The sequence below is a fragment of the Rhinoderma darwinii genome, chromosome 8 (assembly GCF_050947455.1).
Source record: "Rhinoderma darwinii isolate aRhiDar2 chromosome 8, aRhiDar2.hap1, whole genome shotgun sequence".
Taxonomy (NCBI): Eukaryota; Metazoa; Chordata; class Amphibia; order Anura; family Rhinodermatidae; genus Rhinoderma; species Rhinoderma darwinii.
The window spans coordinates 76,440,866-76,466,467 of record NC_134694.1 but is presented as its reverse complement, the minus strand read 5'-3'; the positions used below and the strand labels follow the sequence as shown (position 1 = coordinate 76,466,467).

At 41.6% G+C, this 25,602-nt stretch overlaps 1 protein-coding gene across 3 annotated transcripts in view; it reads right to left on the bottom strand.

Moving 5' to 3' along the window:
* GRIA3 (glutamate ionotropic receptor AMPA type subunit 3) overlaps positions 1–25,602 on the bottom strand; it is a 251,178-nt gene that overhangs the window by 67,408 nt on the left and 158,168 nt on the right. For all 3 annotated transcript variants that reach the window (XM_075835771.1, XM_075835770.1, XM_075835769.1), the window contains exon 5: positions 21,893–21,946. In XM_075835771.1, coding sequence (XP_075691886.1) covers positions 21,893–21,946 — 54 coding nt within the window. The remainder of the gene's footprint in view (positions 1–21,892; positions 21,947–25,602) is intronic.

Sequence of the window (25,602 nt, the reverse complement as noted above, 5' to 3'; positions counted from 1 at the left end):
CTGCCAACAACGATAATATTTTGTGCTGCATAAACTATACGATCATCCAATAAACTAGTGTTTACTCATCCATCGGTTGACCAATGCCCTGTTTACACAGGGAAATGATCGGGAATGAGCATTTATATAAACGCTCGTTTGCCCGATCATTAGCCCATGTGAAAGGGCCTTAACCCCTTGAAGCATTATCACGTACATGTATGTGATAAACGTCAGCACTCACGGGCTGAGCGTGCTCCATACTCAACAGGTGTCAGCTGTGTATTACAGCTGAGACCCGTGACTAATGTCCAGGGACAGCAATCCCACTGCTCCTGGCCGTTTTAACCCCCCCAAATGCTGCGGTCAATTGCGACTGTAGCATCTGAGGCGTTGAAAAGAGGGGGGCGGCTGACATTCCAGCTGACAGCTCATCACCCCCCCCCCCGTGACGCGATCGCGGGGTGTCGATGGTTATTGTGGCAGCCTAAGGGCCTAATGGAGGTCCCAGGTCTGCCTCTGTTAAGCCGTGCCTCTGGCAGGGCTTAACAGAAGCCTGTAAAAATGACAATATACTGCAATACATTAGTATTTTTACTCTAAAGTAATGTGAAAAATAAAAAAATAAACAAAATTGGTATGCCTAAAAGTCCAAACCATTACAATATACCATTATTTAACTCGCATTGTGAACGCCGTAAAAAACTACACATTTAAAACGCCAAAATCGCTATTTTTTGGTCACCTTAGCGCTAAATATTTTTTATAAAAACTGACAAAAAAATTTTATGTACCAAAAAATGGTACCAATAAAAACTACAGCTCGTCCTGTATAAAGTTAAAGTTGTCATTTTTACTGCACGGTGAAAGCCGTAAAAACGAAAACTAAAAAACAATGTAGGAATCACCGTTTTTTCCAATTTCAGCCCGCAAATTTTTTTTTTTCAGTTTAGTAGTACATTATATGGTACTTTAAATGTTGCCATTAGAAACTAGAACTCCTGTCGCAAAAAATAAGCCCTCACACCACTCTATTGACGGAAAAATAAAAAAAATATGGCTCTTGGAAGGCGGGGAGTGAAAAAACGAAAATGAAAAAGCAAAAAATGTCTCGGTCCTTAAAAAGGGGTTCACTACCAGACAACTGATGACCCATCCACCAGTATGCTAAAGGGAAGCAGATGGCTCCGGTCACAGAAAAGCGGCTGAGTTGGAGTACTGCAGGTCTGCTCCTACTCAAGTGGATAGAATCAGGGCTGCAGTTCTGCAGCATGGCCGCTATTCAATGTACGGAGCCATGAAGGCATGTACTATCTCTGGATCTGTACATTGCATACTGTGCAATGGCATCCCGTGCCCGGAGGCAACCCGGAGCAGCTGATCGGTACGTAGTCTGGGTGTCGGATCCCCACCGATCATATACTGAAGACCTATCCGGTGGATAGTTCATCAGTTGTCCAGTAGTGGACAGTACTTTAAGGGGTTAAGCTTAGTGCAAAAGACAATCCACTCACTCTGTATCTCTCCCATTCTCTCGTTCTATATATTATCTATCCGCCCCAGTTTACCCTCCTTTTCTCTTTCCCTTTTTTATTTTCAATTTGAAAAATATTTTCAATGATGTAGACTTCTCCATATTTGTGTGTATATATATATATATATATATATATATATATATATATATATATATATATATATATATATATATAGCTAAAATAAAAATAAATTCAAGTTTTTCCCCATCATTCTGCACCCAATACACCATAATGACAAAGTGAAAAGAGAATGTTAGTAATCTTTGCTAATTTATTGAAAAGGAAAAACTAAAATATTGCACTGAAATAAGTATTCAGACCATTTACTCAGTACTTAGTTGAAGCACCTTTGGCAGCGATAACAGCCTCCAGTCTTCTTGGGTATGATGCCACAAGGTTTGCACACCTGAAATTGTGGATTTTCTGCCATTCTTTTCTGAAGATCCTCTAAAGCTCTGTCAGGTTGGATGGGGACCGTCGGTGGACAGCCATTTTCAGGTCTCTCCGGAGATGTTCGATTGGGTTCAAGTTAGGGATCTGGCTGGGCCACTCAAGGACATTCACAGAGTTGTCCCTAAGCCACTTCTATGTCGTCTTAGCTGTATGCTTAGGGTCATTGTCTTGTTGGAAGGTGAACCTTTGTCCCAGTCTGAGGTCCAGAGCACTCTGGATAAGGTTTTCATTAAGAATATCTCTGTACTTTGCTCCATTCATCTTTCCCTCAAACCCTGACCCGTCTCCCTGTCTCAGCTGCTGAAGAACACCCCCACAGCATGAAGCTGCCACCACCATGCTTAACTGTAGGGATGCTATTGGGCAGGTGATGAGCAGTGCCCCGGTTTCCTCCAGACATGACACTAAGAATTGAAGCCAAAACATTACATTTTGGTTTCATCAGACCACAGAATTTTGTTTCTCACAGTCTGAGAGTCCTTTAGATGCTTTTTTTCAAACGACAGATGGGCTTTTATGTGTCTTTTACTGAGGAGAGGCTTCTTTCTGGCTACTCTGCCATAAAGCCCAGATTGGTGGAGTGCTGCAGTGATAGTTGATAGTTCTTTCCTCCTCATGGTTTAGTTTTTGCTCTGATATGCATTGTCATCTGTGAGAACTTATACAGACAGCGGTGTGTCTTTCCAAATCATGTCCAATCAAATGAATTTAACACAGGTGGACTCTAATCAAGGTGTAGAAACATTTTAAAGATGATCTAGAGAAATGGGAGGCCCCCAGAGCTAAATTTCAAGTGTCATAGCAAAGGGTCTGAATACTTATGTCCATGCGAAATTTGAGTTTTTAATTTTTAATAAATTTGCAAACATTTCTACAATTCTGTTTTCACTTTGTCTTGATGGAGTATTGAGTGCACAATGATGGGGAAAACATGCATTTTTTTATATTTTAGCACAAGGCCTCAACGTAAAAAAATTTTTGGGAAAAAAATGAAAGGGTCTGAAGACTTTCCAAATGCACTGTATACAGTATATCATGCAAGTGGGCATTTGTGATATCGATGTACTGTATATTGCAAGATCCATAGGAGAAATCAATGGTCGACCAGTGGAGATATATGTATTACTTCATTGGTAGTGTCAGAGGCTACCGCGCTACTGTGTCTTTCTTCTTCATTGCTCTGCCGTTGCTCAGCAAAGCAACGTCAAGGATAGACAGAGACAGAAGCAGGAGCTTCTGAAAAATGATTGGATGAGCTATGAGCACATTCAAGCGCAGATGCACACAGCAGCACGGGAACTAAGGGAACTGCTCTGGGCAAAGTTCCTGTAGTTCACGTCACAACCAAGAAGTCATCGCCCAGGTACAATGGCAGATATGCTATTCAGATGAATTGTCTTTTTAATTATAATTCAGCTAGGTATTTTTTCTTCAGAGGTACACTTTATTACACAGAATGCAAATTGTTCAGAATAACATGCCATTTTCTTGAAATCTACAGTTGAATATTATGGTATATACACCCCCTTTGTTACCATGGATGCAGTATTAATCCAAAGGTTTAGTATAAATTTAGATCATAGCAACAGAATATTTTACCTTTTAGTAGAACATTGATTTCTTGTTACTGTTTGCAAAAAAACACAGATCTTATTTATCAACATAAACTGCACAATCCTTCAAGCTTCTTTGATTCTATCTCTGCCACATGTATGATATTTTACCTTATAATGACATAAGCCAATTTCCTCAAGCAAGGCTTAATAGGAGCACAAAAATGGCAGACCTGGGGGCATTCATTAGGGCCCCAGGCCGTCATGACTACAATCAGCACCCAGCGGCATCTAATTGGTTAAACAACGGAACAGAGTTAACTCTGATCCCAGTAGTTAAAGTGAAGTGTCGGCTGCAACATACAGCTGACACTTGCTAAGTACTGTACAGTGCAGAATTATACAATGGCTAAGTAATGTCAAAGCAAATACCGCCATACAGTGCTCAAATATCGTCAACATACTGTCCCGACATTTGATGTAACTGAACGTCATGGCGGGGAAGTATGGATGTTGGCCTCCATACTTCCCCGCCATGACGTACAGTTACATCTAATATCGGGACAGTATGTTGACGATATTTGAGCACTGTATGGCAGTATTTGCTTTGACATTACTTAGCCATTGTATAATTCTGCACTGTACAGTATATTGTTATTGTTGTATTGTAGAGTATGGCGGTGGTGGCAGCAATGCATAGCATTGTTTTTCAGGCAACTATATAGTAGAGTTATTTGTCCAACATATAGCACTGTATGGTAATTATAATAACAAAAGTATATTGCAAACTAACTAAACAATGGAAAAACACAGAACCTCTAATACCAATTATTTCAGAAGATGTATTATCTCCAGACTAAATCTATGTATATATTGGTTCTAAATGTGTACTTTAAGGTACATACCTACAACAATATTTCAGGCCACATTGTCCAACCAGCTTTAAAATATAACTCCCCATAAACATTACATTTTAGGTATGAGTGACGCAGATGTGTAACTTGAAACTTCAGGTCCCCAATGCAAAATATGTAAAAGAGTCCCCAACTATCACACATAATTTCTAGTACTGGTCTCTTCATTTGGGGCAGAGTTCCTTTGGCGTCGTACAACCTCACACTTCCACACTAAGTCATTCCTAGGGTTTTTTTTTAATGTGGGATCCTAATGCCACACAGTTGTTTTAACGGTCCCCCTACTTGGGTTTACCAAAATGGCTGCTTATGAATAATTATTTGTGATTCTGTCCAGCCCTCATATCATTGAAGATATAAGGTGGAAAGGAAAAGTATAACTGTTGTCCATAGCAGCCAATAAGCTTCCAGCTCTTATTTTTTAGAGGGCCATTTTTAAAGGGAACCTGTCACTAGTATTTCACCTATTAAACCAGCAATAGGTGGTGGTAGTGGGTGAAAAATAATTTCTATATAACCTATAATTGTCTTCTTAGTCGGCTCTGTAGCTTTAGCATTCAGTTTTTTAGTGTTCCCACACCGTATGCTAATGAGCAGAAAAGAGTCAAATCTTCGTTTGAAAAGAGTCATATCTTCATTCCTCAAGTCTTTCCGAGTTTACCTCGCCTCCTTACTTTTGATAGACAGCTCCTCGCCACACAAAATTCCCCGCTTTTGCATTGATGTCCTGTTCTGGTGTGTGCGTACAATGGGACACTGGATTATTACGATAAAAGGCACGAAATGTTTGCAGACATTATTTACAGTCGGAGGAGGAGTTTAGGAGAGGGGATAACTGCAATGAACTTTTGATACCAGCGGCCGATAAGTTCAATAGGTGAAATGCTGGTGACAGGTTCCCTTTAACCTGATTGTTTGCTTTTAGCAAGTGCTCCACTTTTGTATTGCACTGGTTATGACAAACCTATCAAATCTGTCTAGCAATCCTAGGGCCTAAAACTAGGGAAACCGAGGGCAACAAGGCTAGTTTTTATCTTACATAGTTTTGATAAATGAGGCCCAGTTTTTCTCTTACACAGTTTTGATAAATTATTTCCTTGCTTTTGGTACCTGAGGACACGGATTGGCCCATTGTGTGACTTCACATTTATTATTGAGCAACAGTGAATGTGATTGGTCAGAGAGCTTTCTGAAACTCCAGCCTTTAGACTCATTCAGAAACAGGAAAACTCCTAATACGTCTAATTCACTAGTAAATTTCCTAAAAATAATAATGCATCAATAGGACAGTAATAAAAATATTTCATAGAATTGATTCCCATGAGAATATATTGTAATATTTAATTGGTTGAAAAATAGTGACATATGCAGTTTAGAGGATCTCTCTGCTCTCCTGGCATGTATGTTTTCGTAAATACTTGTATTTCCCATGAAATAACAATTCGGGAGCTTTCTTTCTTGGATCTTTGCATTATGCAGTTTTTCTGTTATCACTCCTGGAAATGTATGAATAAATTGACGACTGGGCATTACCATTAACCTTGTCAATAGTGTGTGTCCTTATACAGACTGACCCTATCAGCCCTAATTGGATAGTGTCAGAGTGTGTAGAGACATGACCATTTGACAAGTGGAATGGTAATACCAAGTTGTCAATTTATCAATGAATTTCCAAGAGGAATAACCGAGGAATAGCAAAACCTGGAATTCAAAGAAAAAAATGTGCCAGAATTGTTATTTTATGGGGAATGCAAGTATCTACTAATATACATGCCAGGAGAGCTACCAGGCACTCTTTAAGGCAGAGGCGTAGTTTGGGGTTTAGCACAGGCGGGCTAAACATATCTGAGTGGGTCCCATCCCAGTGGGCCCCCCCTAACGCATGTTTACAACTAAAGAGGCACATTCTAATTATATACCAGGCATCATCCCTGTATATAACCCCATCATCTCTGTATATAACCCCATCATCCCTGGATATACCAGCCATCATCCTTGTATATAAACCCCATCATCCCTTTATATAACCCCTATCATCTCTGTATATACCAGCCTGGCTATTATATACAGGTAAGATGGGGGTTATATAAGGGGATGGTGGCTGGTATACACAGGCTGATAGGGGTTAATTCATGGATGATGGCTGGACTACCCATCATCCCTGTATATAACAACCATCATCCCTGTATACAGCAACCATAATCCCATTATATAAAAAACACAATCCCTGTATACAACAACCATCATTCCTGTATATAAACTCCATCATCCCTGTATATACCAGCCAGGCTACCCCTGCGGTATGGGTTTGTACAGTGTAAAACTACTGCTCCCAGCATGACTCAAACAATGGTAAGGATATGCTGGGAGCTGCTGTTCCACAAAAAAAAAATCATACAATCCATCATCTAGCTGCAGATCATACATTGACTACAGTACTGATTAGAGGCAGAATAAACATTTACATTAGGTAACTCACCAGTGACATCTTTTCAGATTCCAGTTGTTCTTTTTCTCTTTTCTTCTCCATCCGGTCCAGATCTCTGTTATGACTTCTCCCGGCCACAGCCTATTCCTGCAGTTTTCCACTCAGATGTCTTGAGCTTCTCACTTTTCAAACATTTCTGCACCTATAAATGAAAATAAAATTCTCATGGTGCCACACACTACGCACCTAAATATAAAAGCGCAATACACTGTGTCCCTGATTATAGTAGCACAATACACGGTGTCCCCGATTATAATAGCACCATACATTGTGCCCCTAATTATAATAGAACCATACACTGTGTCCCTAATTATAATAGAACCATACACTGTATTCCTGATTATAATAGAATCATACACTGTGTCCCTAATTATAATAGAACCATACACTGTGTCCCTAATTATAATAGAACCATACACTGTGTCCCTGATAATAATAGCACCATACACTTTGTCCTTGATTATAATAGCACCATACGCTGTGTCCCTGATTATAATACCACCATACACTGTGTCACACACACACACACACACACACACACACACACACACACACACACACACACACACACACACACACACACACACACACACACACAGTGCACCCTGTAGATAGTGCGCCCATAGACCCCCCTGTAGATAGTACCCACATACAGCCCCTGTAAATAGTGCCCCACATACAGCCCCCCTGTAGAAAGTGCCCCACATATAGACCCCTGATTATAGCACTCTACATATAGCTTCCCCTGTAGATAGCCTCCCACATATAGCACCCCCTGTATATAGTGCCACACACATAGCTCCCCTGTAGATCGAGCCATACATATAGCCCGCCCTGTAGATAGTGTCCCACATATAGCCTCCCCTGTAGATTGTGTCCCACATATAGCTCCCCATCGTAGATAATGGCACTAACACTTTTAAGTGAGAATGTAATGATAGGGGTAGGGAAACGGACAAGTGAGCCCTAATCTACCCGCCACTCTGTCCCTGCCTACTTGCAACGACCCGCCCTAGGCGACGGGGTACAACTGGGCGGCGGTCCCTACGCTTAGTAATTGCACGAGACAAACAGACAAGGGTACACAAAGCTAAGGGAAATGGGGCAGTTGCCCACGGCAACACCGTGAGCAACAAGAGTGGTGAACGAGCCGAGTCAAACCAGGAGTGCACGAGGTACCAAACGCAGAGCAGGAGAGTAGTAAGTAAGCCAGGGTCAGTATGGAGCAGGATCAAATAGTCAGAAGCTGTAGCTGGGCCAGGAAACCACACGGGAAGAATCACAAGCAAGGAGGAACAGGAAAGGCAGGTATATATAGACAGAGGGCGGGAGCTAGCTGAGTCTGGCCAGGCTGCGATAGGCTCTCCCACTCCTAAGCCTGCCAGCCTGAGTGGTGGAAGCTGGAGTCAGTCTCAGAGACATAGACTCAGGTGAAGACTGATTACCTATGGAAGTTAACCCCGAAGCTGTACCTGGCAGATCCTTTACAGAGAAAAATAACTTTACATACTCACCGTGATCCCATCCCCGTGCTGTCTTGTGTCAATGCAAGCCTGCTGGGGCTGAATGACACTTGTATTGTTGAAGGGCGCTGATTGGTAGGGCAAAATGACTTGCCCCGCCAATTAGCGCCTTTCAACAACAGAAGCGGTGCTGAGTGGCAGGGCAGACTGACTTTCCCCCCGTCAATCAGTGCCTTTCAACAACGGAAGTGCTAGCGTTGTTCAAAGGCGCTGATTGGTGGGGCAAGTCATTCTGCCCTGCCAATCAGCGTCATTGTTAGGCACTGAATGGTCAGGTATGGAACATGCCTGGCCATTCACCGCTTCTGCAGGCAATTGTATCTGCGTCCTATAGACGCAGGTACAATTAGTGCAGGAGGGGGTGGTGGCGGCTGGTTTCTGTTGCGCTGCCACCCCCTCAGGCAGGCAGCAGGCCGCCCTGTGTGGCGTGGCCATGGCGGGAGCGACGGTCATTGCGGGAGCTGTCGCGCTGGGCCCCACTGTCTCAGTGGGCCCGGGGCCATCGCCCCCCCTGCCCCTTGCTAGCTACACTACTGCTTTAAGGTCAGTTGAAGCATTCTTAAACAAGTTACATAAAAATGCTTGCACACAAGAATCCACAGCACTCAGATAGTCACATTGTTTTATTCCCACAAAACGATCATGGATAGATAATATTACTTTCTATCAATGTTTTAAATCCAGTACAGATTTTTTTCAAAATCATCTGTCAGGTAATGTCGCAGCAGAAATCCACGGCATGTTATATCAGCTCTCTGCGTTGCTATGTGAGGACGCAGCGTGCAGAAAAACATACATAAAATGCTCAACATCTTTTCCATGTCTAAGGACTACTCTAAAGCCAGTGCATGTTACTCTATCGATAGAACTGCATCCTGATACTTTATAGATAAAAAAAGACAGAAATAAATACCCGTTATATTGCCTCAAGGAAAAATGAAGAGTTTTGTAGTTTAATTTTCAGAAATCACAAACTGTGTTCTTGTGAACTATAAACCTAGAGAACAATTTTCTAAGGGAAGGAATCAAATAAAGGCTATTAGTGCAACTAAGCTGTATTGTTCAGGGGATTCATGATGACAGAACATGTAAGAAAATATATTATATTTCACAAGAACGCATCAGTCATGCAGCCAGGAAACGTAGTGAGTCACAGAATAAATGTTCTGTCTAAAAATGAATATAGGCTTCATTTGCTTTGTTTTGAGGGCAGTAAATAAGTGTGGCCTTGTTCTATAGACAAGCTCAAATAAAAGCATTAAGGAGGATACAGGAACTGTTCATATTGGTTCTAGAGTAGGAAGAAGAAAAAAAATCATCCGTGAACTATGTTTGGAATTTAAAAGTAATTTCAAGGTTTTTGATTGCAAACTGCATATTAGGAGTAGAAAACCAACTTATGCCAGTATGGACCAGTTCACACTGAGTTTTTTTGGTGCTGATTTTGATGCAGAAACCACGTCGGAATCAGTGCCGAAAAAGAGCCGAAACCGCCTCCCATTGATTTCAATGGGAGGCAGAGGCGTCTTTTTTCTCCAGCGGCTATTAGCTGCTTGTGGTAAAAGAAAGCGGCATGTCCTTTCTTGCTGCGGTTCCACCTCTGACCTCTCATTGAAATCAATTGGAGGCAGAAAAAGTGTGTTTTTTTGCCATCGGCGCTCAAAGGCCGCAGGCGAAAAACGCTGCAAGAAAGTGCAGGCAGGTCAAAATCTGCCTTAAAATTCCTGAAGTAATTTTGAGGCAGATATTTTCTGCCTGCACAATACTCCAAGAGCCAGATCCCCCAAGGTTTTGCTAAACCTGTACTTAGCTCACCATAAAACCCTATGGTGACCTAGGTTCAGTTTAGTGGCCATAAAGTTTTTGATCTTCTTCCCCAATATAGTTAGTAGCTCAATGGTTAGTGGTCTTTCTTTTCACCGCTGGGGTCCTGAGTTTGAATCCCACCATGGACAACATCTGCACAGAGTTTGTATGATTTCCCACTGTTGTGTGTTTTCTCTGGGTTCACTGGTTTCCTCCTACTCTCCAAAAACATTCAGATAAGGAATTTAGATTGTGAGCCCCACTGGGTACAGTGGCGATGACACTTCTATACAGCGCTGCATAATATACTGGCACTATATAAGCTATATGGAATTAGAGCAACAGCCAAATTTAGGAATTATGACTTATAGAGATACAGATTTTTTTTCTCTTCAGCTTCTTCTCTTCAGTGATTTTTATTGAAATGACAACAGAAAGTGCAGTCATATTGTCACTTTTGAATTATTGTAGCTTTTCAGAGATTGATGTGATCTGTGCACTGTCCAAGCATCTCAAATGCCCGTCACTTTAATAAGAACACTACAAATATTTTCTGAGAGACTGCTCAGGTGATTATTTGTTCACGGTATATATATATATATATATATATATATGTATATATATGTATATATATATGTATATATATGTATATATATATATATATGTATATATATATATATATATATATATATATATGTATATATATGTATATAGGCTGCAGCTGCAGGGGGGGGGTGAACCAAAGGTCTGGAGACGTGAAGTGGGCTGAGAAGGAGTTCCCTGCTGTGTAGTGAGCAAGCTCTTTAGAGATAATGGATGGTGGACTAGTTAAGTGACCATAGTGGCCTGACGCTAATAGAGGCCGGTTATGAGGGTAGTTTGCTTTTAAGGCCACCGTACATCGTCGGCCTGAGGGGCTAGTTCTAGGGAATATGCTGTGTCTGTGAAAGTGGTCAGCCCATGTGTGGGAGCTAATATCATATTTAACTCCTGCAGCACAGGCAGCAGCACATTAGAATTCTGGGAAGCACTGGGTACTGGTGATGTCTGAACATGGCCATATCCAGAACAATTAGCTAAGACCAATAATCAATCTCAAGAAGACTAACGCATGAAGCCAAATACGTTTTCTGCATTTGTGCGCAGCAAGCATATACTCAGTCAAGTTGTCGTGTTACAATCAATAGTATCTATTTGCTTAACATTGCACAAAATGTTCTATGTAACTGTAGAAAAAATACATATTATAAATACAACCAATGGACATAATCAGAGAACAAAAGAATGGTAGAAGCGCTGTGTAATTTGTCAAGATTACAAACTGTGCATATATATTGAGTTCCATTTATAATATGAACACCATATTTTCCAAGTACCCACCACTTTTTTGACACCTGTAAATTGCCTAAAAAGGGCAGGGGGTGGCTTGTAAGTTGTATGGGTGTGTGGACCCACTGGACCGTACCGCCGTAGCGGGATAGCAGCTGGCTAACAGGATACCAAGTCAATGCCTATAGTTTGAATAAGGGTACCTGTGGTAACTCAGACAGTAGCGATGGTTAGGCTCGGATGGGACTTTGGCAGCAGGCAGACACCAGGCGCTGTGTAAGACAGCAGGCATAGTATATGGCACAACATGACTCCAACTTTCTATGACACAGGAACATGGTAGCACGGGATACAGGATATAGGTAGCAGGTACGGGAACACTGGGAACTGGAAAACACTAAGGGACCATTTGCAAAGACTATCATTTGCAAACACAATAATGCTCAGGCAATGAAGGAAGGTGCAGGGCCCTTCTTATAGTCCATATTGATCATGGACTAATTTGTTATACTTTTGAGGTGCTCGTGCTGGCCCTTTAATGCCGGGCACGTGCGTGCACACGCACCCTACGGGACACAGCCGAGTGAAGCGGAAGTGAGTGCTGGCTTCTCCTGAGGCAGAGATGCGGGCCAGCGCTTACAGATCCATGGCTGCGGGCATCGGGAGGTAAGTAATCCTGATGGTCTGTGGCCATGGGCGTTACAATATCCCCCCTCTTACGACCCCTCTTCTTGGGGCCAGAGCGGGAGAAACTTCTTCACGAGGGCAGGAGCATTGAGGTTCTCCCCAGGACCTCTCTTCTGGACCAAACCCCCTCCAATCTGCCGAGTAAAAGGCTTTTCCTCTTATCCTCTTGAAGTCCAAGATCTCCTTGACCTCAAATACATCAGAAGAACTGCTGGGGGGCTACTGCAGGGCTAAGGGTCTTAGAGTAGCGGTTCAGGACCACTGGCTTCAGAAGAGACACTTGAAAGGTTTTGGGGATTCTGAGGGTAGCGGGCAGCCTAAGCTTATAAGAGACCGGGTTGATCTGCTAGAGTATCTCAAAGGGCACGAGGAACCTGGGAGCAAATTTATATGACAGCACCCTCAGCCAGATATATAACGGGCAATCAAATCTCGGGTCTTACAGGCACCTCTGTGCCCCGCAAGTCTGGAGCTGTGTCCCCAGCGAAGGACTCTCCTCCTGTCTGCCAGGCGCACAAAAGTTCTCCCAGGAGGGATGTCTTTAACTTGCAGAGGATTAACAGAGATGATACAGGATGGATCAATGATATTTTGTAGAGAGTCCACGGTGCCCTATGTCTCGAACGACCTGGACAAGGCATCGGCCCTCACACTTTTGTCGGCAGGGCGGTAGTGGAGCACAAACTGGAACCGAGCAAAGAACAGCGACCACCACCACCTGACTTGACGGGGGTTCAGTCGTTGGGCTGACTGGAGATAGGTGAGGTTCTTGTGGTCCGTATATATCAGGATGGGGTGAGCTGCGCCCTCTAGTCGATGTCTCCACTCCTCCAGAGCCAACTTGATGGCCAGTAATTCCCGATCTCCAATCGAGTAATTGCGTTCTGCGGACGAAAAAAGTCTGGAATAAAAGCCCCATGCCACTGCCTTCCCTTTAGAACCTCTCTGGAACAGAAGTGCACCTGCACAAAACAGAGTAAGCGTCTACCTCCAAAGAAAACTGTAGCGATACATTAGGATGATGGAGGGTTGAGGCTGACGTGAAGGCACTCTTAAGGCTATTAAATGCAGCTTCTGCCTCTGGAGTCCACACATTGGTGTTTATACCTTTCTTGGTGAGGGTAGAGATGGGGGCCGTCAGTGAAGAGAAGTGTGGGATAAACAGCCGGTAGAAGTTGGCGAATCCCAAAAACGCTGTATGGATCTCAAGCCTTGGGGATGTGGCCATTCCAGGATGGCCCTTACCTTCTCAGAGTCCATCTTGAGGCCTTGATCCAAGATGATGTAGCCTAGGAAGGGTAGAGAATTATTTTCAAACACGCACTTCTCCAACCAATCCTAGGCATTGGAGTCTCTTTTGTTTCTGAGGGCATGAACGCACAATGTGGCCTTCGAGGCTGCAATAAAGACAGTCCAGAAGTGTGTCTGCAGAGTTTCTCCTGGGCAGACAGTTTAAGCAGGTCCACATGCATAAGTTCCCCTGGTGTGGATCTACCCTCCCGACGAACCTCTTGGGATCACTCCCGGATCCTCATGTCAATACGAGTGGCCAATTGTATGAGGTCATCCAGGGTAGGTGGCAGATCACAAACAGCAATTTCGTCCTTAATTTTTTGAGAGAGTCCCTGCCAGAAAGTAGCCACCAAGGCCTCATCATTCCAGGAGAGCTCTGCCACCAGGGTGCGGAACTGAATGGCGTACTCTCTGACAGAGGTGTCCTCCTCGTGAAGGGTCAGGAGAGATGCAGCTGCTGAGGAGACTCGGCCAGGTACCTCGAACACTGTGCGAAAAGACTGTAGGAAACCCTGGAAGTTGTAGGTCTCTGGTCCCTGATGTTCCCAGATAGGGTTTGCCCATGCAAGGGCCCTCCAGTAAGGAGTGATATGATAAATGCGATCCTTGCGCTCTCAGTAGAAAATGCTCTGGTGTGGAGACTGAAGTGGATCTGGCACTGGTTCAGAAATCCCCTGCAGGTACTCGCATCTCCGTCATAGCGAGGAGGTAGTGGCAGCAGGAATCGAGGATCAACACTGGTACTACCAGGACCTGTAGCAGGAGGAACAGCCTGAGCAACAGGCATGGATGCTGAGACGGCTGCAGCTCATACGTCCAGCCGATGCGTGATGCGTTCCCCGCCTGGAGGACTTGGTCCTGTCATAACAGGCAATCTTGCATATCTGCTCGCATGGTTTGTGATGTTGTCATGGTCTTGAATTGACCAGCGGGGTTCATGGCCTGAGCGTACTGTCACGATGGGTGTGTGGACCCACTGGGCCATACCGCCATAGCGGAATAGCAGCTGGCTAACAGGATACCAAGTCAATGTCTGTAGTTCGAATAAGGGTACCTGTAGTAACTCAGACAGTAGCGATGGTTAGGCTCGGATAGGACCTCTGCAGCAGGCAGACACCAGGCGCGGTGTAACACAGCAGGCATAGTATACGGCACAACATGACTCCAACTCTCTATGACACAGGAACAAGGTAGCACGGGATACAGGTAGCAGGTACGGGAACACTTGGAATGGGAAAACACTAAGGGACCATTTGCAAAAACTAACACGGGTAAACACAACAATGTAACTATGTAACTATGTAATACATGGTAGGTGGAGGAGCCTTAAGAATAATTTTAAAGAACTAGGCTACAAGCTGAAGGAAAGGACCACCAAAGTAGTATTCTCAGGAATACTGCCTGTGCCATGCGCATCACAGGAAAGACAGCGTGAGCTCAGGGAGTTAAATGCATGGCTTAAGTCTTGGTGTAGAGGAGAAGGCTTTGGGTTCCTAGACCATTGGCTGACTTTTCATTGGGGTAAAAACTGTATTCTGCAGATGATTTGCACCAAAATGGAAGGGGGTCCGCTGTGCTGGGGGAGGGAATTCTAGCTGGGGTGGCGGAGTATTTAAACTAGGGCTGAGGAGGGAGGTCAATGTAGAAAATAAAGGGGTAGTTAGGTTAGAGAGGGGTCAGACTATATTGGTGGGGGGAGAAACAGACTGTGGGGAGAGAACTAGACAACAGGATAAGGAGATCATTTTGTTACTAAACAGCAATGAAAATAAAAATGCCCAAATAATGTAAAATAATCACATTTCTGATACTGAAGGTGAAAAATTGAAAGGCAAGTTAAAGTGTATGTTCACAAATTGCAGAAGTCTAGCAAGCAAAATGGGGGAGATAGAGGCCTTGGTATTGGAGGAACATATAGATATAGTTGGTGTTGCTGAAACATGGCTAGACTCTCCACACGACTGGGCTGTAAATCTACAGTGTTTTACATGGTTTCGGAAAGACAGGACAAATAGGAAAGGCGGTGGTGTATGTCTGCATGTGAGATTGATATGAAGGTGAGTGTGAAAGAGACAATAGTGGGTGAAGATTGTGATGAGGTTGAAACCTTGTGGGTGGAATTACAAAGGGAGGTCAACACTGAAAAAAATTGCTTTGATGTAATCTATAGACCCCCAATATAATAGGCAATGGAAGGTCAATATATAAACAAATGGAGCGGGCTGCACAGGCTGGTACTGTAGTGATAATGGGAGATTTTAATTACCGGGATATTAATTGGTGTCATGATTCGTCATCAACTGCAAAGGGGTGAAATTTCCTCAACCTGTTGCAGGAAAATTTTATGGGCCAGTTTGTGGAAGACCCGACTAGAGGTGAAGCTCTGTTGAATATGGTCATTTCTAATAATGCAGTGCTTGTTGGGAATGTCAATGTTCGTGAAAACCCCGGTAACAGTGATCACAATATAGTTATATTTTACTTATACTGTAAAAAACAAACACAGGCTGGGAGGGCAAAAACAATTAATTTTAAGAAGGCCAATTTCCCCAGGATGAGGACTGCAATTCAGGACATCGACTGGGAACAACTAATGTCAAATAATGGTACAAATGATAAATGGGAGATTTTAAAATCTACTTTGGGTAATTATAGTGGAAAATGTATTCCTATTAATAAAATCAGCAAAAATACAAAATGAAAGGCAGGTGGCCAATGATAGTAAAACAAATCTCAAAAATTTCTTCAAGTATGTAAATGCTAAAAAGCCAAGGTCTGATCAAGTAGGACCCCTAAATAGTGGTAATGGGGAGTTGGTCACAGGGGATCAAGAGAAGGAAGAGTTACTAAATGGGTTCTTTAGCTCTGTATATACAAAAGAAGAAAGAGCAACTGATGTAGGCGGTGCCAGTGCTGTTAATATATCAGTTGATATACTGAATTGGCTGAATGTAGATATGGTCCAAGCTAAGTTAAATAAAATAAATGTACACAAGGCCCCGGGACCAGATGGGTTACACCCTAGAGTTCTTAAAGAGTTTAGTTCAGTTATTTCTGTCCCCCTTTTCATAATATTTAGAGATTCTCTAGTGACTGCTATAGTGCCAAGGGACTGGCGCAGAGCAAATGAGGTGCCTATTTTCAAAAAGGGGTCTAGGTCCTCCCCAGGTAATTATAGACCAATAAACTTAACATCCATTGTGGGGAAAATGTTTGAGGGGCTATTGAGGGACTATATACAGGATTATGTGACAAAAAATAGTATTATGAGTGACAGCCAACACGGTCAGTTGTCAAACCAACCTGATTCGTTTTTATGAAGAGGTGAGTAGACGCCTAGACAGAAGGGCTGCTGTGGATATAATATTTTTGGACCTTGCAAAGTCACTTGACACTGTCCCTCATAGACATCTAACCGGTAAATTAAGGACTATAGATTTGGAAAGTATAGTTTGTAATTGGATTGAGAATTGGCTCAAGGACCTTATTCAGAGCGTTGCGGTCAATGATTCCTACACTGAATGGTCCCCGGTTGTAAATGGTGTACCCCAGGGTTCCGTGCTGGGACCACTATTATTCAACTTATTTATTAATGATATAGAGGATGGGATTATTAGTACTATTTCTATTTTTGCAGATGACACCAAGCTATGTAGTATTGTACAGTATATGGAAGATGTTCGTAAATTGCAACCTGATTTGAACACACTAAGTGTTTGGGCGTCCACTTGGCAAATTAAGTTTAATGTAGATAAATGTAAAGTTATGCATATGGGTACCATGAACCTAAATGCATCATATGTCCTAGGGGGAGCTTTACTGGGGGAGTCACTTGTTGAGAAGGATCTGGGTGTACTTGTAGATCAAAGACTAAATAACAGCATGCAATGTCAATCAGCTGCTTCAAAGGCCAGCAAGATATTGTTGTGTATTAAAAGAGGCATGGACTCGCGGGACAGGGATATAATATTACCACTTTACAAAGCATTAGTAAGGCCTCATCTAGAATATTCAGTTCAGTTCTGGGCTCCAGTTCATAGTAAGGATGCTCTGGAGTTGGAAAAAATACAAAAAAAGTGCAACGAAGCTAATAAGGGGCATGGAGAATATAAATTATGTGGAAAGATTAAAATAATTAAACCTATTTAGCCTTGAAAAGAGACGGCTAAGGGGAGACATGATTCATTTATATAAATATATTAATGGCACATACAAAAAATATGGTTAAATCCTGGTCCATGTAAAACCCCGTAAAAAAACTAGGGGGCACTCCCTCCGTCTGGATAAAAAAAGGTTCAACCTGCAGAGGCGACAAACCTTCTTTACCGTGAGAACTGTGAATCTATGGAATAGCCTACCTCAGGAGCTGGTCACAGGAGGGACAGTAGATGGCTTTAAAAAAGGCTTAGATAATTTCCTAGAATGAAAAAATATCAGCTCCTATGTCAATGTGTAGAAATTTTTCCCTTCCCTTTTCCCGTCCCTGTTGGGGATGAAATTGATGGACATGTGTCTTTTTTCAACCGTACTAACTATGTAACTATGTAACTATGTAACTATGCCAGGTATAACCTACATAATGATTATGGCACAAGCTACATATTAGCATTCTGCTCAGCAAGTTATCTGCAGATTAAGTATAATAGTTCATATATAGAACTACTACCACATTAGAGTACCAACACCCACATATTCCCCAAATCCTCAAGTCCACGGATACCCTGCTATGACCCCAATGCATGAAAATCGCAACAATTCACAATTAGCGCTCCTAGCACCATGTTTTATTGTTGGTAAGAATATATTTTATTCAGAGATTTGTTTGTTTCTTGCTAAATATGGCACTTTGCTTTTCTCCAGAAAAACCTGTATCTTTGGCTCCTCAATCTGGAGTATTTTTACAAGTACTGTTTTTACCCCTAGGTGAGCTCTGCCTTATAACAGCAAAGGGTCAATATTCTTTTCTTTAAGAGTGTAGGCTCTTTATTTCCTGACCTCCTGACATTTGACTCGTTGACATCCACTACAGCAATAATTGCCTAAAGATTCTTTATGTCTTCCCAATGGTTTTATTCTTGAGACACAGATATTTTTGACAAATTCTTTACAACAATATAATATTGATTACGAAGCTGTTTTATAAAGTGAAGATCATATAACTAAAGGCTGGTTACCCAGGTCAGTCAGTCAAAATATATTATAGAGCAGAAAAGCACTACTGAAGAATGACAATTTTGTCAGTTTGGCCTATAATTTTATCTGCTGAGATCTAAAAAAATAAAATGCATCGCAGGCTTTGCTCTGCTTTGGGGCATACAGTTGCATATGTCATTGACTACCATTGAGAAACCGTTTTATTGTGCTGTATTTTTTCCCCATACAGTTGTATTGAGAGGCATAGTCGAGACAAATGTATACAGATGTTTCCCAGCCAAACATATACCAAAAATGTCACTCTCCTGGCATACATTCGGCTAATAGTAGCCTACGAGAACATTAGACTTATACATTAGGGTAATTTTTCATTGTATGTGCTGAACATAGAGCTCATATGTGGTATGACTCCAATCTATAGCTGGTTTTTTTCTCAACAAGTGACAACATTCCAGAATACATTATTAGAATGAATCAATGAAAAGGCCAATCCATATTGAAGTCAAAACTAGCTAAGATGATGTCACTTTTTCCAGGACAAGATCAGGACAGTATTCTGTTTGTATCATCATATGATGTTTGCTTTATTTTTACATATCTCACTGTCAATACTATGTTTCCTATATTTCGGCATTTCATTGTCTGTGCTATGTGTCTTTGTCACACTGGTATATAGTGATGCATAGGCGGGGAACCTAGCAATGACTTTTTGCCAGTAATGAATTTCTGCAGAACCTGTTGAGGGGTGATCAGTAAAGCATCTACACGTTTATGTATAGATAGCAAATTATATACACTGAATGCATGATGATGAGAGATACGAGAAAACGTGCTAATAAGGGAGATATAGATGTAGCCATCTTTATCTTGACTCTTAACACAATAAATACACAGTGGCAAGAAACGTTATCACTTTGTCAATGACAATGGCTTTCGTTGAGTGATATCACGCTGCTGCAAGTTATCAGAGTCAAGATAAACTTGGCTACATCTGTATATTAATACCGACGTACCATGCGCTAGTCTATTCCACAGTGCAGTGCGCAATAGATTGTAATGTTAGACAAATTAATTTATCATTGCCTTAAAAATAGAAGAAACACTTCAGAAATCTTTGATAATTAAGTTGCGCTTGACGCTATTCTAAAGCCCCACCTACTTTATATTTACATGTGTCGGAAAAAGTGTTGCATAAAACTGGCATAAATACATTGATAAATATGCCCCATTGGGTCTCAGTTATGCAAAACAGTGTAACAGAAAAAAACGGCCTCGTTGCCAATGGTAACAAATCCCAGTGCACTCATTTACCATAGCGGTTAAGAAATGAAAGCTCAGCTCTGATTGGTTGCTATGGGAAACAACACCAATTTTTTGCTTGTTTATTGCCTAATACCTCAGCCTGTAAAAATATTCAAGAACCCACACATTACATACATTCACAATATATATACAAGCTATATCATATTTTTGTTTTATGAGAGACTCATGAGATAAGGTACATTTGTAGTCACTGTGGGCCTAATTTATCAAAAATGGCTCACAGAAAAACTGTCTTTGCTTTTTTTAAAACAATAAATGTGTTCATTATAAATGGGATAATGTAACCCCTTACTGTAACTGATGAGACTATTAAGCCCTGTTCAAAGAGAGTTTTTTGCAGGCAGAAAAAAGATTTTGATCTGCCTGCACGCCCTTTGCTGCATTTTTCGTGGCATTTTTCACGGTGTTTCTTCGCCCGTGGCCATTGAACGCCAATGGGCAAAAACGCCACGAAATACGCTTTCTCATCTGATGTCAATGGGAGGTCAGAGACGTAAATGCCCAAAGATAGGGCATGTCACTTCTTTTTCCCGTGAGACAGTTTTTCCGCTGGCGGGAAAAAAACGCCTCTGCCTCCCATTGAAATCCATGGGAGGCATTTTTGGCCATTCTTTGGCGTGTTTTTGACGCGGTTTCCGCGTCAAAAAACGTGTCAAAAAACTCTGGGTGAACTGACCCTTAGTGTGGAGTTTCAATGTCGGTCCCCCGTCACCATCTGTACCGTCTGCAGTGTCACTCTTAGGAGGGGAATTTAGCCAATCCGTAATACACAAAGAAGTAAGGTTTGCCGGTTGTTACAGTATGTACTGTATGTTATATACAAGTGTACACGGAAAGTAATATATCATTTTTCTATAGGTCCTGCATTCTACAGTCAGGGGCATAGCTATAGTGAGTGCAAAAGTAGCATTCACACCCCGGCCACATAAGAAGGCACCAGTATTATAATTTGCACATAGTATCTGGGGGCCCTGTTATACATTTTGCATTGGGGCCCGCATGTTTTCATTGAGGCCTCGGTCTATAGTACACGCCCCTGCTGAAATCGAATTACATCAATTTATTGGAAAAAAAGAGCAATACATATATAGGCATATATATATATATATATATATATATATATATATATATATATATATATATATTGGTTAAAGCCATCTAATAACAGCAAACTTTTATATGTATTTACACAATCAGAAGATATTGCTATGAAGGGGTTTGTGCTTGGTATGACATATATTCTCCTTTATTGTTCTTATTATGGTCCAGTTCTCAGTTGGACAAATTCGTTCTGACAATCCATGTATAGCTTACTATATAACAGCAACAGCATTGCTCAATATGGCTTCATCATTATCTATAGAGAGCATTTTGATGAGGATCTGCCAAAACACTAAAATAGCAAGTGACAGCTCTGTGACATGTCATATAGGAGGAACATCAGCTTGCAGGTGAAGTATTTCTGTATTAAAGATCCGCAAGGGAAAAAATACCGGATGCACGTCTGGAACCAAAAAGCATTTTTAACACAAAGCACAGACAAAACGTTCCATTTGTCCGAATTATGTCAGCAAATAGAGGACAAATTGGCCAATTCCCTGTTTTATTGCTATTCAAAAGATTGTGCAGATAGGGTACGGCGAAAGCTGGCTCATTTCAATAGTAGAGTATAATGTAATACTCAAAGAATAGCGTGAAGTGTAATATTTCACATTCTGTCTTATATTTGCTAGATCATTTCTCAGGAATCTGGAAGGAGCCCTTCGCCCGTTCTTTTCTGTACATAATTCATTCAGACATTGTCAATACACAAGAACTACAGAGCTGGAGTGTACATAATAATACAAGCTCTTACCAGGTTCGCAAGCATATAGTGGTAGCCTCGTGTATGTTTGCCAAGGATTACAACCTACAAGAGAAGAAAAATAGCACAGATCAGGGATTAAGTTAGATGTTAGTCGGAAAATGTCAGAAACTTTGAAAAGGTTGTTTTTAGATTACATTTATATGAACTACCGATGTGCGTGTCGGTCAGACAGGATTCTATTACACTGGGGAATAGGACACTTTTTTTTAACATTTCACTATTTCAGAATTCAGTGGTGAAATTATAGTTTACAGACCGAGCAATGCCTAGTCGTATCGAAAATCATAAATGACACAAGTTAATATCACAGTTGATATAACAAACTTAACTCTACGATATAGGACACACACGGCTCTGCAACATTTGTATATATTCTGATACAAACATGTTCCTGGAAAAAAAATTGTTTTATGTTTTTTTTTTTTTTTATTACATTTTTTGGGTTTTGAAATGGAAGAACATACGGTTAAAAAATAGTGCCATTGCAATAGAAACCAGGTATATGAGTCACGTTAATAGATGTTCATACATTATAAGGCCTCATGCACATGGCAGAGCACACGGAGCCTACAAGAAGTCCCCACTGATCCGTATTGCTGATGTATTGTGTCCTATAGTACCTCTGTACTGTGCTATGTTAGAGGAGAATACCTTGATATAATGACATCCCATGGAACATACCGCAATTTTTTTTTGTTCAAAGATTCATATCGAAAACAATTTCATGGGAAAAAATTATATATGTCTATGTGAAGGTACATATGAGCCCATAGAGTTCTATGGGTGCCAAATTTAAGTTTCACATACGCAGTCGTAATATGGTTGTGTAAATGAGGCCTTGTGCAATACTGTTTTGCACAGGGTGATAAAGAAGTCGCCTGCAGTTACAGGATAAAGAGGAGTGGTCTTAAAGGGGTTATCCGGAGACCACAAAAAAAAAACACAAATATGTATAAGCACATCTCTACACTACCACAGCTACTCTGCCCATAAAATCACACTTCTGCAATACTCACCACTACTGATGTAGCCGCTCACAAATCTTTCAGGTAGGCGCGACAAGCAGTCTCAACGCGCTCTGAAACTACAGTTAATTTCATGCCCTTCTTTTCCTTATAGGCCTGTATCCGTGCCCTGCTCACTGATACGTTGCACATTTGCCGGGAAATGCCAGCCAGAGAAAGGGCTGAGGAAGGAGGGAGTTGCTTCCTCTTCGTCGTCACTGTGCCAGCCACCTGGCAGTCACATGCGTTGATGACACATCGACACCATGGAAGAGGGAGACCGCTGTTAGTCACGTGGGTATGTGCCGGCACGTCATCAGAGCAGAAACAACTACAGGACTTCCAGACACGTGACTGCGTTCCCAAATGGGGCATCGGCACAACATTGGAACTAAATGTATATTAGTAAGTAGATTTATTTTAGGCATTTATAGCCAGAAATACAATTTTCTGGGCTGGATAACCCCTTTAAGAGAAACAGCCCAGGCAAAACTTATACACTATGAGAACTTCAGGGGCTTTAATTCATTGAATAAATAGTTAGATGACATTATTTAATAAATGGCTGGATCTTATTATCAAGTTTGTGTAATTTTTTTAAGACATTTGAAATTTTAAGCAATGTAGAAGAAAGCCAAACTTCTCCAGATACTATCAGGTTTAAAGCTTTCTAAACATGTCCATAGCAAATGAAAAAAAAGGAGGAGATGGTTTATTAAAGCGAACCTGTCATGTTGATAATGCAGTCTAATCTGCGGGCAGCATGTTATAGAGCAGGAGGAGCTGAGCAGATTGATACATATTTTTTTATAGCAAAAGATTGGGTATAACTTGTAAATTGTTAATTTAAACCTCTGCTTATTCTGGGTTTCGGAGTCCAGTGGGTGGTCCTACTCAAATAGGAAATACTGCCAGTGACCGCCCACTGGACTCCAAAGTCCAGAATAAGCAGAGGTTTAAATAAATAAATTACGGGTTTTATAGAATCTTTTGCCGTAAAAATATCTCAATCTGCTCAGCTCCTCCTGCTCTATAACATGCTGCTCGCAGATTGGACTGCATTTTTAATGTGACAGGTACCCTTTAAGGTTGCACATTGTAAAATTGATGTATTTGTAATGTAAATATTAAATTGGTGTTTTGGTCTTATGTAAATAGAGCCGAATCATTATATCATGAAATGTTATACAATGTTTAAATTATTTTTTGTTGCTGTCGGTAAATAGAAACACTCATGAGAGAGCTCTGATACACTTAATGGTAGGACATGACCAGGGAAGATTTTCAGCTTCTGAATGTTCACAAGAATGTTTCAATTCACTGATTGCAAAGAGTAATTTTGAAAATGAGTAGGAATTGAAACACAAATTATATTAGAAAGTGACAGAGCTTTAACTAGAAAACAACCTAAGGCCGGATTCACACGAGCGTGTGCGTTTGCGCGCGCAAAACACATGGCGTTTTGCACGCGCAAAAGGCACTTGACCAGTGCGTGTGTCAGCCCCGTATGATGCGCGGCTGCGTGCTTTTCGCGCAGCCGCCATCATTATGACACTCTGTATGTTTGTAAACAGAAAAGCATGTGGTGCTTTTCTGTTTTCATTCATCCTTTTCACAGCTGTTGCGCGAATCACACGCGTCACACGGAAGTGCTTCCGTGTGGCATGCGTGGTTTTCACGCACCCATTGACTTCAATGGATGCGTGATGCGCGAAAAACGCTCAAAGAACGGACATGTCGTGACTTTTACGCAGCAGACCAACGCTGCGTAAAAATCACGCAACTGTCTGCACGGCCCCATAGACTAATATAGGTCTGTGTGACGTGCGTGAAAATCACGCGCGTTGCACGGACATATATCCCATTCGTCTGAATAAGCCCTTAAAGTGTATGTACTGGCAAGAGCCTTGAACTGAGTTTATGTTTGAGCTCTCGTGGGCTTTCATGGGCGCTTCTTGTACTGGACTGCATTGTCCTGATTTGATGTGTCATCTTTATAAATATATATCCTTATACTGGATCCTCCAAGTCTTCAGCAGCACAGAAACCCAGGTAATCAAACATTTGTGTGTGGGGGAAATATTCTAGTAATTAGAGGAAAAAGCTATACGACTTCATCATGAGACACAAAATAAGAAATATTTTGGAGGTTAGAGAATGGTCCATCATTGGGGAAATTAGAATTTTTAGTTTTGTCCAAACATCCACATAACAGTGCCAGCCACAGTGTCCCAATAAAAGTGTACCCATAAACTGGGCTCTCATAGCATTGCCATCTATATTGCCCCAAAATTCAACCAGCCACAGTGTCTAAAATCAAAACTACTAACCTCCACTCTCCGTCACCAATCCCCTCCTCCACCCTATGACAGGGGTCAGCACAGGAGGAGAACCTTCCTGCAGAAGCGAGCTGTGACAAATCTCATGGAGAGAAGTGCCGCACTAATGCTATGCTATGTATCTTTGTATAATTTTTGCATTCTGGCTTAACATGAGTTGATCATACAAATATTATGTAGTGTATCGACACATTGATGGGAAAACTCCATTGACATGTGGAATATTAAAATAATGCACACCAATGAAGGTCTGCAATATTTCAATGTAAGCACACTGTATATCTATCTAAAGAAAATCATTGAAAACCGGAATCTATACACACCTCCCAGCAAAATCCATTCAAACCAGTCGCAC